General features: G+C 44.3%; 1 protein-coding gene across 1 annotated transcript in view; it reads right to left on the bottom strand.

Moving 5' to 3' along the window:
* The window catches only part of TBC1D22B (TBC1 domain family member 22B), an 80670-nt gene that overhangs the window by 42319 nt on the left and 17268 nt on the right, over positions 1–21083 (bottom strand). Inside the window, exons 3-8 of the mRNA XM_039467682.2 lie at positions 12523–12830; positions 9994–10173; positions 9402–9472; positions 7888–8016; positions 5879–5944; positions 1337–1451 (exon numbers count right to left, since the gene is read on the bottom strand). Of these exons, the coding sequence (XP_039323616.1) occupies positions 1337–1451; positions 5879–5944; positions 7888–8016; positions 9402–9472; positions 9994–10173; positions 12523–12830 (869 nt within the window). The remainder of the gene's footprint in view (positions 1–1336; positions 1452–5878; positions 5945–7887; positions 8017–9401; positions 9473–9993; positions 10174–12522; positions 12831–21083) is intronic.

Raw genomic sequence — 21083 nt, 5'->3', positions numbered from 1 at the left:
TCATGATAGCATTTAGACTTCAAATGCAGATTAATGAATGGATTAATACCATCCTTGGCTCATTCTTCAATACTATCTTAGAAAATTGCTACTGAAAGAAGCAAGTAAAAAATCCCCACAGATCAGCTGAACTACTCTCTTGATAAAAATTAAACAACACAGTAGAATTACGCTGCTTCAAAAAGTTGATCTATTAAGGCAGGTTGGGGAGGGGGTACAAAGTCCTCTAGAAAAAGCTTTCTTAGTCAGTTGCCTTAATTTTTTGAGATTGTCTCATGAAAGATCTCATCATCCATTTGAGCCCCATCAGAAAACCTGGATGAGATAGACCAAGTGAGACATTTCTCATGCTCTCCCCTCCAAAGAGCCCCACTCTCACCCAGTTCTCATCACCCAACCCCACAACCTCTCCAAATGGCTTCTTCCAAAAACCACAATCATCTAGCACCCTCAGAGTCTAAAGAAAATGGTTTTAGTTCTAGCTCAACCACTAATAAGGAGACAGAGAATCTCATAACTTATCAGTGAAATGAGGGATTAGATGAATGCCTTTCTTCTAAGATCCCTTTTGATGTTCTTATTCCTACATGAGCTTCTCCTTACCTAAGGAAACAAAGCATCAGGCCATGGCGGATGGGTTTTCCTGTGACTTTCTCAGAACAAGTGATTAAGGAAACCAAAAAGGAGAAACACAGGATCCTCAAATCCTTTAAGACTTTGCTTAATTTAGGCTGGCTGGCTGGCAGTGGCTGGGACTATAAGAAAACCTAAGTGCTGCTTTGAAATCTAATCTCTCTCCAAAGGGACAAGAACCCTGTGGGGTGAGAGGTGAAGAAGGAGTAGGGAGAAATCAAGGTCCTGGGGTTCTCATTGGCCTGTTCCATCATTTCCCATACGTGCTGGGTTCTGGTGCCACAGCCTTTTGTCCTCTGCACATCCACATCCTGCTCCTAAGATACAGCAAGTAAACTGGAGTATGCAGGCCTGATGTCCAATCTAAAATTCCAGTTTACATGGATGAGGGCCTGCATTGGAAACAAGTTCAAAATAATCCTAAAATAATCTCAAATAAAGCATCAAACCACAGAACATAAATATATCAATGTGGTCATTCTTGTGACAAAGCAGGTCTTTTTAGGTGAGATCTGTGACCATCTTAAGAGATAAATTCCAGGCAGAAACCGCTGTTAAAAGTAGTTTTGGCTGTGTATTCTAAAGGCACTATCTATTTTCTAGCAAGGCATACCCACTGGCTGCACTCTGGGGAAAAACAGACAGACAGATGGCAGATAAGAAAGAGCAATAGCTTGTTCAACTTGGTACTAATGCTTCTTACCCACATATTCTGAGAGGAAGACGACAAAGAATGGAGTGACCAGGTCATTAATTCCCTGGACATACCCACTGGCAGGGTGTCGGATGGCCCAAATAAATAGAATTCTTTCAAAGATCTAGGAAAATGAGAAAGAAAGACACGAGTGTTAAATCATGGGGACACACTCCCTCCATTTACCTACTTCACAATTTACCTCTGGATTGGTGTAGAATTTTCAGGAAAATTTTAAAATACTGTGAGATAAAGAAGTACATAAATGCAAAAAGTTTCTAATATAGTAATTGTTTTCAAGTAGGGGTGGATTACTTCTCGCCCTTTATTCATTTCTTCATTATCTGGTCACCACAATATGAAATTGGAAAAAGGAAAGAACAGCATTCCAAATGACTTAGAAAACATTTGGGATGAATGCTATTAATTCAAGCCACCACATTCTCATCTGTAGATACTGTTTCCTATTTCCAAGAGCAAGATATCAGAACATACTAGTTCTGATACTTTTTTCTAATTTTTTTGGGGGGGTCATTATAGGATTTATAGAGGAAATACCTTTTCTAACACCCTCCCCTCTCCCTGCTGAGAAGGAAGGAGGTCTAGATTTAATTCTAACCCAGCCTGACTAGGACCAAGTGACAGTCTATACATTGCAGCAAGTCACTTCACGTATCAGGATGCAACTCAGACGTTTGCTAGGGATAGGAAGTCAAATAAACAAAATCCTATGGACTCCTACAGCTGGGAACAGAGGAACCAGCCAGTGCCCCCATGGGTAAGGCCATGGGATTTAGCATATTAGCCATAAGAAGCCAGAGTCCCAGGCTGGGGACAAAGGCAAGATCTTCATGGTTCCTTTAGAGAATCATGCCCTGTCACACTCAACTATACTCCCCTCACTTTCATTAGGCCCTCTGAGCTTCTCCCCATCTTCTCTCAACCTGATGATAACGATTGCCTGGTTTCATCCTGGTGACCGCAACTCCTGAGTCTGACACATTCTTAAAACTGGTTTTGTCTGGGCTGCCTCATGTCTCTGTGGACCACACCAGAGGGATGGCAGAGGTGATGGTGAGCACATGCAGATGATAGGGTAGGAGATTAGAAAGCACACTGACTCACAAGAATCTCAGCCAGTCACCTCTGCATCAGATTGAAGAGGCCCTCTCAAGCAGGTGCAAGAGAGAAAAACCTCCCAGGGAGGCCAATAAACAGGAAATGGTTATATGGTTTTTGGGGACGGTTATCTAGTAGATGAACGTAGAGAATCTAGAGACACATAAAGGATGCTTCCCAGCCGCTGTGTCATAGATAGTTGCGTCTACAGCTGGCAAACAGAGCTAAAAAACGGTTTCTTTCACTGTCAACACTGCTGCCTTTATAGGCAGTGAGAACAAAGCCCTCCCTTGAAGGGAGCTGGCTCTCTGCCTTCACTAGACCTACCCATTTGCTTTGTGTGGTTGAGGAAAGGGAATAGCATCCTCATTTGTGTTAGGCCCAACACTCTAATGGAGCGTTCTTACACTCTGTTTCCTCTCTGTGGCTAAATGACCCCTCTACCTTGAAAATGCAGCCAAAGCTAGAACCATCATGTTCAGAAAAATTGCAAGGAATTCCCTGCCTCACTCTCTTTCTTTGCACTTCTGGTGACCTGGGTTGTCTCGATGCCTCTGTTAAAAAGCTCCTCCAGGTTGGTCTTTCCAAAGGACTTCCACTCTATGCGATCAGCCCCCTGTAAATACTCAAATCCTTGGCACCTGGCTGTAACAATGGCCAAGTACATGGAAGCTAGCTGTTCAGAATCAGGAGACCTGCAATAATCCCTCTCTAGTAAAGGTGGGATAACACAGACACACTCATACTGTACAAGTGAAATGGCCAAAGAGATGGAAACGAAGAGCACCAAGCCTAGTAATCAGGGGAGACCACAGGATGTTTACTACAGAAAAAAGTCTTGGATAATCCTGCTTTATGGAGAGGAGCAGATAGGAGAACCCCTGGAGGTTTTCCTGTGTTTCTTCTACTAGTGTGGGTAATTCTTACATACTACAGTCAATTCTCAAGTATCTTTCAGGTTTTCAAAGCAAGCCTTTTTGTATTCAGTGTTACTTCGTTCCTTGTTCCTTGGTTGGCATTTTTACTCTGTTTAAGACAACTGAAGACTGAATGGTGGCTCACGACTTGTAATTCCAGCATTTTGAGAGGCAGAAACGGGAAGATTGCTTGAAGCCAGGGGTTCAAAACCAGTCCTGGGCAACGAGCAAGACCTCACCTCTACAAAAAATTATTAGAAAAAATTACCCAGGTGTGGTGGTGTATGATTGTAGCCCCAGCTACTTGGGAAGCTGAGGCAGGAGGACTGCTTGAGCCCAGGAGGTAGAGGCTGCAGTGAGCTATGATCATGCCATTGCACTCTAGCTCGAGTGACAGAGTGAGACCCTGTCTCTTAAAAAAATTAAAATTAAAAAAAATTTAAAGATGACTGTAGCCTGCTAGATGAAAAGGTAATTCAGGGAAAATGGGAAGAATAAAGTTTGAGTTCCCATGTTTGTATTCAGGATGCACTACTAAGAGAAGCCACCCCCGCCCCATCTTTTTTTTTTTTGGAGACAGTGTCTCAAAAACCCAGGCTGGAATGCAGTGGCATAATCATGGCTCATTGCAGCTTCGACCACCAGGGCTCATGAGATCCTCCCACCTCAGCCTCCTGAGTAGCTGTGGGACTGCAGGCACACACCATCATGCCTGGCTAATTTTGTAAATTTTTTTTGAGACAGGGTCTCACTATGTTACCCAGACTGGTCTCAAACTCCTGGGCTCAAGCAATCCCTCTGGCCTTGGTTTCCCAAAGTGCTAGGATTATAGGAGTTAGTCACCATGCCTGGCTGAGAAGCCTTTTGTTTTTTATTTTTGAGATGAAGTTTCACTCTTGTTGCCCAGGCTGGAGTGCAATGGTGCGATCTCATCTCACCACAACCTCTGCCTCCCGTGTTCAAGCGATTCTCCTGCCTCAGCCTCCTGAGTAGCTGGGATTACAGGATCCCACAATAACACCCAGCTAATTTTGTATTTTCAGTAGAGAAGGGGGTTCCTCTATGTTGGTTAGGCTGGTCTCGAACTCCTGAACTCAGGTGATCTGCCCACCTCGGCTTCCCCAAATGCTGGGATTACAGGTGTGAGCCACTGCGCCCGGCCTGAGAAGCCTTTTAAACTGACTACTTTCCCCATCTCCAAATTTAGAGTAAGCATGCACAGGTAAAAGAAAAGTATCTGAAAATCTCCAAGTTAAAATGAGAAATAAGCAGGGCTGAGCCACGGAAAATGGTATGGGAGGATAAAGGGATCGTGAATGGCTTTTTAGCTTCCTTTGAGCTGAATCTTACAGGTAAAATAACAGTGTTACTCTCAAAATCTTCTTTATGCAACGGGTAAGTCATGAGGGACCCCATCAGTGGAGACATCTATATTTAAACAAAATTATCAATATAACCCAAAGTCAAATGGAAATTATTTTCAGCATTTTAACCACCATCCCTCTCTGAGAACTGAAAGATCGATTCAAAGAGTACTAACAGTGTTCTGGCTACTGTAAAGCTGCAAAGGAAATCCTTAATCTCAAGTTTATAGTTACTGCTTGGGTCAAAACATAATAGTCCCACTGACACTTTCCATGTACTTCATTAACTTGTTAGGTCTCAAAATATAATTATTAATTCCACTTCTGAATATATACCCAAAAGAATTTAAAACAGGGACGCAAACAGATAGTCACATACCCATACTAGCAGCAGCATTACTCACAACAGCCAAAAGGCAAAAGCAACCCACGTGTCCACTGACCGATGAATGGCTCAACAGTATGTGTTACATATGTACAATGGAATACTATTCAGCCTTTAAAAAGGAAGGAAATGGACACATGCAACAAAAGGGATGAACCTTAATGACATTATGCTAAGTGAAACGGGCCAGTCACAAAGTCACAAAAGGACAGATATTGTATGATTCCACTTATTTGAGGTACCTGGAGTAGCCAAATTCTTAGAGACAAATCGAATGGAGTCTGCTGGGGAAGGGAGTTAATATTTAATGGGTACAGAGTTTCAGTTTGGGAAGATGAAGAATGTTCTGGAAGTGGATGGTGATGATGGTCATACAACAATGTGACTGTACCTAATGCCACTGAGCTGTACACTAAAAAATAGTTAAGACAGTAACTTTTATATTATGTATATTTTACCACAATTTACAAAATCACTACTTGATAAAGTAGAGCAAATACAGGAATAGGAATGCTAAGACGTGGGTTTTTCATCCTGCCACCAGGTAGCCTCAAGATGCTGAGCAAGTTTCTCAGCCTTTCAGAATGTTACTCCGCTCACAGGTTTGTTATGAAGATCAAATGAGAATGCATGAAACCATGCTCTGAATGAACCAAAGCTGCATATATGAACATGGGGTATTATTAGGATTAGCTGCAAACCTGTAAACAGGTACCACAGAACTATGTGGGGAGAAGCACCAAAGAACATTAAGTAATTCCCTCACCTCTTGTACAAGTGGTTGCTGGAACAGCGGAATAAGAGGATTCGTCCTTGGAATGTCAATGTGAATCTGAAAAACAGAAGGCACGTCCAAAAACACAAACGCCAGTTTGTTCTTTTGACAAGTTGTTGTTTTTTTTTTTTTTTTTTTTTTTTTTTGAGACGGAGTCTCACTCAGCCGCCCAGGCTGGAATGCAGTGGTGCGATCTCGGCTCACTGCAACCACCGTCTCCCGGGTTCAGGCGATTCTCCTGTCTCAGCCTCCTGAGTAGCTGGGATTACAGGCACCCACCATCATGCCTGACTATTTTTTGTATTTTAGTAGAGATGGGGTTTCATGTTGTCCAGGCTGGTCTTGAACACCTGAGGTGAACCTCAGGTGATCTGCTTGCCTCAGCCTCCCAAAGTGCTGGGATTACAGGCATGAGTCACCACGCCTGGCCAGTTGTTAATTTTTTTTTAAAGAAACGGGAATCAAAGTATTAAGAGAGCTCAATTTATCTTCAGAAAGACGTGACTGACACGGAAAAAAATCTAGTTATACCTACCTGCCCATGTGGAACATATTTCCATGATAGCAGTAGCATCTTGAACAGTAAGAAGACCTCTCAATAGAAACCACTTAAGTCAAATGGCAATAGGCTTCACAGCCTAAGGGCTTTTTCTTATTGCTCTGAAGTCTGTTTCAATCTGGGCTGGGCATGTATGCAGCAGGTATGATCCAAGTAGATACCCTTCTTTTAGAATCTTACTCATCAACAGTTTCTAAGAACTAAAAGAGCTCAGAAAGCTGCAAAAATGTCCTGAAACAGGGAACCAGAGAAGGACTTGTTTATGAAGTCATGACATGTAAGAAGTGGGGAAGGGCCAGGGGCAGTGGCTCATGCCTGTAATCCCAGCACTTTAGGAGGCTGAGGTGGGTGGATCACTTGAGGTCAGGAGTTTGAGACCAGCCTAGCTAACATAGTGAAACCCTGTCTCCACTAAAAATATAAGAATTAGCTGAGCATGGTGGCACATGCCTGTAATCCTGGCTACTCGGGAAGCTGAGGCAGGAGAATCACTTGAACCCGGGAGGCGGAGGCTGCAGTGAGCCAAGATCGTACCACTGCACTCTAGCCTGGGCAACAGAGCGAGACTCCATCTCAAAAAAAAAAAAAAAAAGAAGTGGGGACGGACCAAAAGGAGTTGCCCTTTAGTAACCGAGGCTGAAAGTTCTTACTTCTGTCACCTAAGACATCAGTATGGTCCATTTCAACTCGGAGATTTCCCAATGCTCAGTCTAACTATGCAAAAGACTGTGGCAGTGGCAGCAGCAGGAGCAGCAGCAGCAGCAACAGAGGCTACTTCAGTTCTTGAGGCTTGTTGTAGATAGCTGCCCACCTTCCACTTTCTGCAACCCCTGGCCTACTCGTCTCCTCCCTCTACATGTGATGCTGGGAGCAAAGCTCTCCACAGACCATGAGGACCGCTATGGGCAATGACGGAAGACTTCCTGACAAGACTACTGACAGATACAGCTCCTACAGTCACAGGTGCTGAACCAGCACTGCAGCTGCCAGAAAGAATACTGATGTCACAGTCCAGAGGGACTGGACCGTTGCTAAGTGAGGTTTTCTTTTCTCTCCATGCTCAATAATTCTTACTACTCACAGTGTGCTTGGTAGACCGGCAGCAGCAGCGTCGCCAGGGAGCACATCAGAACTGCAGACTTTACCCGAGACCCATTGACTCAGAATCTGCATTTTCTCATAATCTCTAGGTGAGATCTTATCAAGATCTTGGGTGATGTGTATGTTCATTAAAGTTTGAGAAGCACTGCCACTGACTAGTGCCAAAAACATCTATTTAAAATGACTAAAACCAGAGCTGCTGAATGAAAAGAGGGGAAAAGGTTTTGAGGATAAATTTAACTCCTAACCAGTACACCACAGCCTGAAGACACAGCGCTACCGTGAGACACACGTAAAGAGTAAGACTGGTAAGCGAAAAGGCAGCAGGGGATGACTGTACCTGTCTGTAGGTATCCTGGTGATGTTCCTCGTTTCGAGAGTCATAATACTGTTCAATGAAGCCAAAATATTCCTCCCGCTTCCGCTGCAGGGTCAACTTCCTCCTCTCAGTGTTTGCTGGGAGATAGCCCTATAGATAAGACTGCTGGTCAGATGGGGAGAGACAATGGTTGGATAAACCCTTAACTTATTTTAGTCTATGCAGTGGTGTGGTTTGGAAACTAACAAGAAGGAAAACTGCCAAGGTTAAATCCCTTTTTGGTTCTGGCCACCCAGTGTTTGCCCTCTCCTCATTCAATGAGATCCACATGTGAGCAGATGAAGCAAGGCCAGCTTTCCCAGGATTACTGACTCCCTTGGCCCTGCACTGTGCTGGAGCTTGTGCCACTGGTGAGCACTCCTCAGCTCCCGGAGCTGGCACAGTACAAGAGTGAATGTAGGTCAGTGGGAGGGAGCTGGCCTCAAGTCATGGCCTCAGAGGGCTGCATGTGTGCAGGGCTGTACTTCTGAGAACTGTAGAGATATAGCAACCTCTACAGCACATCTCAGCCATGTGCCAAGTTAAGCTGGTGCCAGTTACATTCTTTTCCAGTGTAACTTTCAGAATTACCAGCTTAGGAAGCAGCTGAATGGAATCTGTGACATAACAGCTACAACGCCCAGACAGAACTTCTGGCAGTAGCTCCCTGCCTAGCCAAAACTCCAGGCCAACTTTCATTCTTATCCCTGGTCTAGATCCCACTCTCATTCTTATGTTTTCTGTTTCCCTTCCGTTCTCACCAAATCTACTCTGAATAGCATTCAAACTTATTAGAAGTGGCGGAGGCCATGATTACATGGTTGCAAGAGTAGGGGTGGGGCGAGCAGTCAGGAGACAGACCCTTCTTCTTGAAAACATGTAATGCATTCCGCAGTGAGTGCCTGGAGAGCAGGGACTGTGGTTTATTCATTTTTGTATCTGCTCAAAGCACCTGGCACCATGCCTGGCAAACAGCAGGCCCTCCATAAATCTTCCCTAGATGAATGAATGAACTTTACAGGCTCAGGAAACCCAAGTGTTCCTATCATAGCGACTGGCACAGTGCTCTCTCTGTACTTGGTGAAAACAGGACTAGTAAGGCTTCCAAGAGAGGCCCATTTATCAACTCTTCACAGTTCAAAGTGGGTTTCAACACTTTGGTTAATCTGACTGAAACAGGAGTGAAGCACAGGGAATGCTGGAGCTTGCTTAAAGCAAGTGCTGGGATCACCCTATCTCACTCTATTCTTGTTCCTCACTGTTAAGAACGTGGGACCATGACTATTGGTACAGGTCTGTGTGCCTGTACGTGTGTGTGAATAAACTCTCAAGAATGTGTTTCTTTATGCACAGAAATAGGACTATAGTCCCACAGTGCTGTCATATCCAAGGACCAGAGAAGTCTATGGAGTAAGACCAGTGTGTCCAGACTAACCTCATCACGCAAGAAGGGCCATGTGAGGCTCACATTTCTCTACACAGCGGGCAGAACTCACCGACAGAAGTCTCCAGGTTACAGGTCGAACCTCCCTGGGAACCCCTGGCCAGCTACACTTCCTCAGTTCATCTGTAAACAGAAAACAGCCTTGTTAGGTTAACGCTCCACAAATGCCCTAAAGCAAACTGCATCCAGCACTGCCTGATGTCTCCTTCCATTCATGTAAGAACAGCACCACCTCTACCTGCTACCCTTAAGCACAGGGAAAAGCCCAAAACAACCCTGAGCAGCCAAGTGCCAAGGACATGGCCTTGCAGTAGTGGCCCTGTCAGCTCGGAGATGAGAGTTAGAGGAGAAAGGAAAGACCAGTGGGTGCAGGCTTCAGTAAGAGTCACCTTGAGGTATGGGAAGCCAAAGTCAGAATAGTTGCACTATGGTCTATAGGCTACAGAAACCAGTGCCACCTATATTTGGTCCAAAATCTCTAGTAACATACGTCTGACTTAATACCTGCACGTTACTGCAATGGGCACCAGGTCAGGAGAAGCTAGAAAAGTAAAAGAAGGAAGAATAAAGAGCAGTAGCTTCCAAGGCTATAAGAATACCAGTCACCAAAAGCTCCTACCTTGCCTGGACTCACAAGGACTCACCTAAGTCAGTGTTGTGGCTGGAGAGAAGCTGACGGAATTTTTCTAGGCGGGTTTTCTCCCGGACAGTCATTGGGGGGGCCCCAGAAGCGTTCTGATCCGAGATCCGGGCAACGAGGGGGATGATGGGCCGGAGAGGGAGTGATTGCTGTTTGTGGAGTGGGTTCCTCAGGCATGTATCACCTGAGATCATTTGACAAAGAAAGAGAACAGGCTGTGTAAGGAGCATGGATTCTGAGAAGCCTTAGACCTAACGGTTCAGCATCATGTCTCCTCCCCAAGGCCGTGGCTGGCTGTGTGCACTGCCTGAGGTGCCCAGCTAAGGAGCAGCAAGGGGCCAGAACCCAGCCACGCTCCACTCACTACCCAGAGGAAGGGCTGCATTTATATCCAGCGCACCAAGGCACCTTAGGTGCTAATGGAGACTCAAGATGCTGCAGCAACTTTTGAGAACTTTTTTGGTGACTCTAAAGGAAAATCAAATGTTTTCTTTCTACCCCAACTTGGAACTTTTCTTGGTGCCAAACAGTGAGTCTAGTTTAGTCTAACGCAGTGTTTTCCTTCCCGTTCCACATCACAGAGCACATAAGGAATGACGACGCTGCAGATAACACCGCAAAGCCTAAGACTGCAATAAATGGAGGTGGTTGCTCTCCATAAGCCCCAGAACCCCTGGCTACTCCAAGGACTAAGAGGATCAATATTCCTGCACTACTTGTAACTGGTTCTTGGCCCACCAGTGTGCCCTGCACAGTGGTAAGAAGCTCTGGCCTAAGGCAATCCTGCCTTTGGTGGCTGCGGTGCCTTTGGGCTCCTACATTTCCCACCAAAATGAACCAGTTCTTAATTCTGCCAGAATATGACTGAAATAACAAACAAAGACTCAAGCTGAACTCTGTCTGGTTCTTGACATTTCTCGACTAGATGGTGCGTAGAAGGAATAAGCAGTACAGGGCTAACATACCTTGAGTGCTCCCTATGTATAAGGCATGTAGGTCACTTTTACATGTGATCTCTCACTGGATCCTTAGAACATGTGGTAGGAATGTATAACTATTTTACAGACAAGAAACTGTAGCTCAGGGAGGTTAAGTAATTTGCAAGTGAGAAGTGAGATGCCACCTTAGGTATGCCTGACTCTAAAACTTTTATTACCACAAGCAAAACTCAGTTTTTAATTCTACCTGTTGTTACATGATTGTTTCATATTCTTTACACAGCTGGGCCTTAAAAAGTAGTAGTCACAACAAAAAGTAAATAGTCAATATCAACCAACCAGCATTACTAGAAGGTTTACAAAAACAACTTCCACAAGGCAGTTGGCTGGGACACAGAGTGTAACAAGGGGACTAGAAAATGCTGGCATACACTATACAGCTGAGAAAGATGTACCTCTCTGCTATTAGCTATTTACAGACAGATGCCTGCCGGAGAAAACCTCCTCAGGGAGAATGCTCTGGGCAGGGAGAGGTCCTGGTTGTACAGGGCAGCTCCTCATGGATCACGGTGGGGGCCTTCCTCACACTGGGAACATCTGGAGACCCTCCATCACAGTGTGTAGGGCAGGAAGGACTTACCTTCCACAGCCTGCAGCTGTGGCCACCTTGTCCAGTAACACTGAATGCCTATCTGGACATGGCACTGAAGGTTCAGGCTAGAGCCCAAATCAGTGATGGAAAATAACTGTGGAATGATTGCAAAGGCCTTACGGTCAGGAAAAAAAGTTCCAGGATACACTCTGGGGCTCTGATGTTCTTCTACTTCCTTTTCATCCTTTACCAGCTCGCCACTTTAACGTTTGCTGCAGTGACAAAGCTTCCCTCTACAGCTTCCAACGTACTTTCATAAAACCCATAAGGGCAATATTTAACACAACCATGGATATTTAAAGCAACACACTGAGAGTCCCCAATGGTCTAATAAAACCACGATCACATCAACCGTTACTGCGGCCAGTTTCCTGAAAAGAAAACAAAACAGAGAGGCCTCTGCTTCCACCCTACCAACCAGATGGGACCTGCCTGATGGTCAGGAAGCTGGGACCTGGGGCCTTCAAGCACATGCTGCTCCCTCCCTCAGGAACAGGAAAAGACAACCTTGTGCTAGCGGCTGTTCCCCAGGGCTGAGAAAGTCAAACCACAGTGCCAAACATTTGTGAAATACAGCCACTAACAGCTTTAAATACATTAGTTAATATTTCTAAACCTGACCAGGCCTAAAGTGATGTGAAGCAATCAGACCAGAGAAGTTTTAGACTCCAGGACAGGAGAAAAAAGGAAGAAAAGAGGAGAAGGGCAAACAACACTTGGGTGTCAGAAAGTGAAGGCCCAGGTCACCAGCCGAGGCAGCCACCATTGTGGGAGGGGCAAGTATAGCTTGTGACCACACAGGCTTAATGATGTCCTATCTCGGGCTTGAGTTTATTTACCACCCAATGCAGTATCTGAGTAAGGCCCCAAAGAAAAATCACTTTTATTTAAAATGCATGCTGCTGAGAAGGCTGAGGCTGTGAAGGGAGCAGAAGGGACTTACTAGAGTTTCTGGACAGCTGGGCATCACTGCTGGACTTTATGACCTTGTAGTTGGCAGGAACGTCCGACGTCGTTGACTGGGACCGTTCTGGTTTTACCCTCAGCTTGCTGTGGTTTTCTAGAACTTGGGCTGCAGTTGCCAAAGCAACTTTTGAGTTCAGAGTTTGGAAAGAAGGCGAGGAAAAGTCCTCTTCCTCATCATCTCCAATGTCCCAAGCATCACTGGTATTCCGTGCAAACTCATGAAAACTGGAGGCCTTCTTATTCTTCAGAGGAACTGTGTTGACTTTTGATCGTTCTTTAATGAAACTTCAAGAAAGAAGACACAATTACCAAGGAATCGTCTGACGTATCTGACCACCTGCATTTGCTTATTATAATTATTAATAATGTTACAAACTACTCCATACATAATCATTAGCTTCTTCAAACAAAAGCTGCCCACATCCATTCTTCATCTAGATGCATCCAGACCAGGCTGATATCACAGAGACAGATGTAGCAGAGACAGAAACAGTCACCAAATATCCCATGTGCTCTTGTACACTTCCTGGCCCCCATGCACTAAGGTGAGGCCATATGACTAGTTCTGGCAAATGGGTTGAGAAGAGAAATGAGGCAATTACTTCCAAGCAAAGTAGAAAATAGGTGTCATTTCTCTATAATGCTCTTCTTTTTTTTTTCTTTTTTGAGACAGAGTTTCTGTCACCCAGGCTGGAGTGCAATGGTACAATCATGGCTCACTGCAGCCTTGACCTCCCGGGCTCAAGTGATCCTCCCACCACAGCCTCTCAAGTAGCTGAGACTATAGGTGTACACCACCATGCCTGGCTAATTTTATTACTTTTTGTAGACACAAGGTTTCACATGTTGCTCAGGCTGGTCTTGAACTCCTGGGCTCAAGCAATCCTCCCACTCGGCTTCCCAAATTGTTGGGATTACAGGTGCGAGCCACCATACCTGACCTATAGCCTCTCTTCTATCATGATGACTGGCAAGATGGTGGAGCCTCCCTCAGCCTAGGGAGTGACTATGTGAAGCAGCAGTGGCTATGTCTAGGAGCCTGCCCTCTGCCCTTACCCCACCCCTATTTTAGACATGTAGCATGAACAGGAGATAAACCTTTACTGTGTTAACCCACTGAGATTTGAGAGTTGATTTGTTATCACTTACAGTAGGACATAAACTCCTGGCAGGAAAGGAGATAATTTTAGGTCATCCACATATGTAGCATTAAACGTTAAGTCCCAAAACAAAAAAGTTGTTCCCCATTTATTGTTATAAGATCTGCTAGCCTTGAGGAGAAAGTCTAAGTTAGGTGCTACTCTGTCTTTAAGACCATGAGAGCAGTCTTAGAATCAATATATTTGCTAGCAACAAGATCTGGTTCCAAATTTAATAAGGCTGTTTTGTTTTTCACTGTGTATTTATATGGTTCTTTTAAGAGTCAGGGCCTTGTTCTGTCACCCAGGGTGGAGTGATGGAGTGCAGAAGAGAAGCAAGCAATCCTTCCACCTCAGCCTTCTGAGTAGCTGGGACCACAGGCATATACCACCATACCCAGCTTTGTTTTTCTTTGGAGAGACAAAGGTCTCACTAGTCTCAGACTCCTGGCCTCAAGTGATCCTCTCACCTGAGCCTCCCAAACTGCTGGGATTATAGGCATGAGCCACCATGCCCAGGAAGTTACTTCTTATTTATGACAAATTTATGACAAATGTTATAAATAAACTCCCTTTGTAAAAGGGAACCTGATCTACCACCTGCAGTACCACCTCAGGAGATTCGCTATCAAGAACAAACAGACAGCTGTGTAAGAAAGATCTGTCATCTAATATACTGCACGGGAGTCTGTGGTTATTACTGTTTTCCTCCTTAGAGACCATGTGTACATCAAGATTGCATAAATACTGGATGTTTTGAGAATTCTTTAAACGATCGTCAAATCAGGAAGTTTAATTTTAACTCATGTCAAAGAGCTGACTTGAAGTTGATGGCCTAACAGGAGTGACACACATGCACACCAGGACTGGGTGAACACACGCCAGTGAAAGACGGGCCAGACTGGCTGTCAGGTTCTAATAGGTGCTGACTTCTGAGAAAAATGAAGGTGGTTAACCGAGGGGTGGGTACCAGGGTGTGTGTTGTATTTTTCTTCATACTCTTTTTATGCATTTAAAGGTTTTCATTTATATCTATAAATATCTATACATACATATATATATATATATATATATATATATGTGTGTGTGTGTGTGTGTGTGTGTATATATATATATATATATATATTTAGGAGCCTTGCTCTGTTGCCCAGGTTGGAGTGCAGTGGTGCAATCTAGGCTCACTGCAACCTCCACCTCCCTGGTTCAAGTGACTCTTTTGCCTCAGCCTCCTGAGTAGCTGGAATTATAGGTATGTACCACCACACCCAGCTAATTTTTGTATTTTTAGTAGAGACGGTGTTTTGCCTTGTTGGTCAGGCTGGTCTCGAACTCCTGACTCAGGTGATCTGCCTGGCTCGGCCTCCCAAAATGCTGGGATTGCAAGTGTAAGCCACCACACCTGGCCAGTTTTCATTACATTTTTGAAGCAGATGATGATTCAATATATTTGAAGTAGATGAAGAATCGGAATTTACTCAAATGAAGACTTGCAAATAGAAACTGGAAGGACACTTTCCAACACAATGAAAAGGAAAGAAGGGAGAAAAGGCTGTCATTCCCCATAACATAAGGACATGAGATTCAAGGCCGGGCGCGGTGGCTCAAGTCTGTAATCCCAGCACTTTGGGAGGCCGAGGCGGGTGGATCATGAGGTCAAGAGATCAAGACCATCCTGGTCAACATGGTGAAACCCCGTCTCTACTAAAAATACAAAAAAATTAGCTGGGCGTGGTGGCGCGTGCCTGTAATCCCAGCTACTCAGGAGGCTGAGACAGGAGAATTGCCTGAACCCAGGGGGCGGAGGTTGCGGTGAGCCGAGATCGCGCCATTGCACTCCAGCCTGGGTAACAAGAGCGAAACTCCGTCTCAAAAAAAAAAAAAAAAAAAAGACATGAGATTCAAGGCAGACCATTTCGAGGTTGCCAGAAATGATTTTAAGGACACCTAGCCCACAAAACCTAACATTCAACCAACCAATTTAAAAGTCAGCTCTGCCCTGAGAAAAGAGGTCTTCATGGAGGAAGGAGTTGGTATCACATAGAAAAGGGGAACAATCCGTGGATAAAACAAGGTTGGTGAGAACCACCCACAAGAATGAAAGAGAAGGCCAGGAGTGGGGGCTCATGCTTGTAATCCAAGCACTTTGGAAAGCCAAGGTAGGTAGATCACCTGAGGTCAGGAGTTCGAGACCAGCCTGACCAACACGGTGAAACCTCATCTCTACTAAAAATACAACAATTAGCCAGGTGTGGTGGTGTACACCTGTAATCCCAGTTACTCAGGAGGCCGAGGCAGGAGAATCACTTGAATCTGGGAGGCTGAGATTGCAGTGAGCCATAATTGAGTGACTGCACTTCAGCCCGGGCAACAGAGCAAGACTCCATCTCCATAAAAAAAAAAAGAAAGAAAAAGAAAAAAGAAACAGCAAAGCAAGAAGTGAAAGGTACTTTTGGTTATCACTGAGAGAAGGCAGAGAATTCACAGACCAGGGACAATAAACAATGATGAGAAAATTTAAGACTTTGAAGCTTTTCCATGTTTACTAGTTATACTCTCTCCAGAGGAGATACATAAATTCACACATATATACACATAAATATTGGCTGCTTACTAGCTACCAGACCCTATGCCATTTTCTAATCTAATGTGCATTAATAATCCTCTGAGGTGGGTACTATTGTTATTCTCATGAGCAGGCAGTGAAGTCTGGGCTCAAATCCAGGTCTACCTGACTCCTGAGCCAGCATGTGCTACTAACTACTTACTCTGCCTAGAAAAAAATAGCTAAAAAGAAGGCCAGGAGGCTGGGCATGGTGGCTCACGCCTATAATCCCAGCACTTTGGGAGGCCGATGCAGGTGGATCACGAGGTCAAGAGATCGAGACCATCCTGATCAACATGGTGAAACCCTGTCTCTACTAAAAATACAAAAAAATTAGCTGGGCATGGTGGCGTGCACCTGTAGTCCCAGCTACTTGGGAGGCTGAGGCTGGAGAATTGCTTGAACCTGGGATGCGGAGGTTGCAATGAGCCGAGATTGCAGTAAGCCATAATTGAGTGACTGCACTGCACTCCAGCCTGGGTAACAAGAGTAAAACTCCATCTCAAAAAGAAAAAAAAAAAAAAAAAAAGACCAGGGCCTAGAAGGATCTGCAGCAGCCTAGGAAGAGAAGTCACCAAGTAAACTGAGCCACACATCACCACAGCTATAATTCTCCCCAAGTATACACAGCCAACAGCCTGACTCTCTCACCTTGAAGGAAGAAAATTCTCACCTTGTAGGAAAAGACTTAGGTCTGACACACATAGCCTATTCTGAGTAGACAGGAAAGAAGCCACATGTAGCTATGGGCTCCTTGTAAGACAAATGTCACCCCTTCCTATTGATCCCAGTAGTTGCAACAAAAAGTTGGGGATGCCTTCAATTTACAGACTATTCTATTTAAACATGGTCCCAAGTAGTTTATACTTAACTCAAGGTAAAAGAATGTCACAGTGTGGCTTGAAGTCTAACCAAGATTATTTATTATTATTATTGTCATTATTATTATTATTGAGATAGATTCTCGCTCTGTCACCTAGGTTGAAGTGCAGTGGTGCAATCTCGGCTCATTGCAACCTCCTCCTCCCAGGTTCAAGTGATTCTCCTGCCTCAGCATCCCGAGTAGCTGGGACTACAGGCACGTGCCACCACAACCGGCTAATTTTTGTATTTTTTGTAGAGATGGGGTTTCACCATGTTGGCCAGGCTGGTCTCAAACTCCTGACCTCAGGTAATCTGCCCACCTCAGCCTCCCAAAGTGCTGGGATTACAGGTGTGAGCCACCATGCCCCGCCCTAACCAAGATTATTTAAACAACTCTATCAAACAACTGTACGACAGATCATAGTTTAAAAAGCACCTTTGCAGATAAACTCAACCTCATGCAATCCTCTCAAGTCTGTGGGGTGAGTCTTACTATCTCTATTTTATGAATGAGGAAACTAAAGCTCAGAAAATTTTAGTAATTTGCCCAAGGTCATAGAGATAGTAACTGGCAAAGAAAAAGGGATTCAAGAAGTACAGGGAATACTAAAAATTTCACAAACCTAATAAATGGCACATTTGACTTGGTGAAGGGTTTGGTCATGAGTACCTTGCTAAATAGTAACACAAATACCTAAGGGTAGTTTGAAAAAGAGTGGCTACAGGTTACACCGGTTAGGAGTACAGAAGATCAATCATTCTGTAATTTGATCATACTACACTGTCTTACTGATGTGGACATTCTACTTAACAGAATTTTCTTTTCTTTTTTGAGACGGAGTTTCGCTCTTGTTACCCAGGCTGGAGTGCAATGGTGCGATCTCGGCTCACCGCAACCTCCGCTTCCTGGGTTCAGGCAATTCTCCTGCCTCAGCCTCCTGAGTAGCTGGGATTACAGGCACGCGCCACCATGCCCAGCTAATTTTTGTATTTTTAGTAGAGACGGGGTTTCACCATGTTGACCAGGACGGTCTCAATCTCTCGACCTCGTGATCCACCCACCTCGGCCTCCCAAAGTACTGCCATTAGAAGTGTGAGCCACCGCACCCGGCCCACTTAACAGAATTTTCTAGAAAAATGTTTGACACTGGCAAGTGATATGAAGCAAGTGGAGAAATTTAGTAACAATCAAATAAATCCAGATATCTTAGTAACTAATGTGGCTTCATGTGAATTGGTTTTATGACTCAGAATTAGGACCTAGCATACATTAGCATCAATTCAGGAAACAATAAACTTAGAAGCTTGTCATACCATCAAGTGGCCAATGAAGCTGCTCAACAATGAGACTAGTTTTATTTGAGCTGTAAAAATTATTGCATGCAATAGTATTGCTAATAGTAATAATTTGGCAAATTAAAGTCAATACACATGGACAGGGAACGACTTACTGTGCTAGTGCAGTTTAGATGATTGAAGACCCAATGTAAAGGCTTTTGCTGCGATGTGTATTAACCACACAGCAATTAATGATGGGCTGAAGTGGAACGATAATCACGTAGCAGAGAAAGTCATAAAAATGTCCTAATAAAGGTACTAAAATAGAGGCGATAAATGTTTTATGGCAACAATCTGAAACTGTAAAATGGTCTGATGCAGAGGAAGATGTGGTCTCATGTTGTAAAATGTCAATACCAAACCACCACATACATGAAAAAGGGAAGCAATTAATTCAGTGACAATTAAATTCCTCCCAAACTAAGTAATTATTCCTATTGAAAGCATGACTGAAACTCTGCTGAAGGATCAGTGAAAATATTCCTGATTTCATATCATTAACAGGTGAGAAAACAATACAAAGTTTGCCTTGGCAGTTTGGGATATGGAAATATTCCTCAAGATCTGTCCTAAATACAAAATTAGGGAAAGCTCAGTTGATGACAGGTGCAGACAAGGTATGGTGATCTTGATCAAAACATAAAATGGACAGTACATCCAGTGCCTTATGCATGAGTGAATGGACAGATTTATAGGTTAGCCATGTGTTTGTCAAAGGTTGTGCTGGAACAGATCTATTACTAATCAATGACTCCTGGCTGTGACCAGTATGCTTGTGGCTACAAGTAACATAATACTCAACTATGATCCTTAAATAGTAAGACCACGACGTAGGTCTAGGCCATCCTCTTGTTTTTTGCCTCAGGGTTACCAGTTGGCTGCTATAGATTTTAGAATCGCACTCACACTACCACATTCAAAAGCAGGAAATGTGAGTGGCGGCAAAAAGAGGCTCTTCACAGAACCATCTCCCACTCTGATTGGCTGCTAGCCCTTAAGGGGAGTATGTTTTCTGTGACATCTGTGTAATCTTCCAATTAAACAGAATGAATTCTATTCTTTTGGTTTTGTCAAGAATCAACTTTCTGGTCTGTTGGCCAGTGAGGCAGGCACTACTGGTTACTACTTTATAGTCTTCCCTATGCCTGCTTCTTTCATGCTTAGGAATTATAATTTTATTCAGATATTGAGAAAGCAATAATGTGCTTAGGGGAGGTATTAAAATAGGTTTAAAGGAGACTTTCTTTGATTGGCCAGAACCAATGAGATGAGACCATTCTATGCCAGTCACTGGGATGACTAAAGAATTAACATGAAAGGCTTAAACCAATCTTAACACCTCCCCTAAGTGCATTATTGCTTACTCAATATCTGAACAAAATTATGGTTCTTGAGCATGAAAGAAGAAGGGATACTGAAGACTATCAGGTAGGTAACCAGTAGTGCCTGGCTCACTGGCCAACAGACCAGAAAGTCAATTCTTGATAAAACCAAAAGAATAGTAAAATCCTTTCTATTTAATGTGAAGATCACACAGATAACACAGAAAACATGCTCCCCTTAAGAGCTAATAACCAGGTGCAGTGGCTCATCCCTGTAATCCCAGCACGTTGGGAGGCCAAGCCAGGCCGGTTGCTGGAGTCCAGGAGTTTGAGACCAGCATGGGCAACATGGTGAAACACCATCTACAGTAAAAATACAGAAATTAGCCAGGCTTGGTAGCCCATGCCTGTAGTCCCAGCTACTACAGGTGGGGTTGGGGGTGAGGCAGGCAGGGACTGAGGCAGGAGGATAGCTTGAGCCCAGGAGGTCAAGGCTACAGTGAGCCCTGATCATGCCAGTGTACTCTAGCCTGGGCAACAGACCAAGACTCTGTCTTTGGAAAAAAAAAAGGCCGGTGCACTGGCTCATACCTGTAATCCCAGCACTTTGGGAGGCTCAGGCAGGCGGATCATTTCAGCTCAGGAGTTTGAGACAAGCCTGGGCAACATGGCAAAACTCTGTTTCTACAAAAAAAATACAAAAATTGGCCAGGTGTGGTGGTGCATGCCTGTAGTCCCAGCTACCATGGAGGCTGAGATGGGAGGATTGCTTGAGACCAGGAGTTGGAGGCTACAAAGAGCTAAGATCACAGCCTTGCACTCCAGCCAACAGAGTGACCATATCTCAAAAAAAAAAAAAAAAAAAAAGACCTGGGCCGGACACGGTGGCTCAAGCCTGTAATCTCAGCACTTTGGGAGGCTGAGGCAGGTGGATCACGAGGTCAAGAGATCGAGACCATCCTGGTCAACATGGTGAAACCCCGTCTCTACTAAAAATACAAAAAATTAGCTGGGCATAGTGGCGCGTGCCCATAATCCCAGCTACTCGGGAGGCTGAGGCAGGAGAATTGCCTGAACCCAGGAGGTGGAGGTTGAGGTGAGCTGAGATCGTGCCATTGCACTCCAGCTTGGGTAACAAGAGTGAAACTCCGTCTCAAAAAAAAAAAAAAAAAAAAAAAAACCTAAAAAAAGGTGCAAACTAAGGAACATTAAAGAAAAGCCTGCTGTTTAAGTAAATGAGATAGTTTCATTCCTTCATTCAGTAAATATTTAT

The sequence above is a fragment of the Saimiri boliviensis genome, chromosome 4 (genome assembly GCF_048565385.1).
Source record: "Saimiri boliviensis isolate mSaiBol1 chromosome 4, mSaiBol1.pri, whole genome shotgun sequence".
NCBI lineage: Eukaryota > Metazoa > Chordata > Mammalia > Primates > Cebidae > Saimiri > Saimiri boliviensis.
This window is presented reverse-complemented; position numbering and strand designations above follow the sequence as displayed.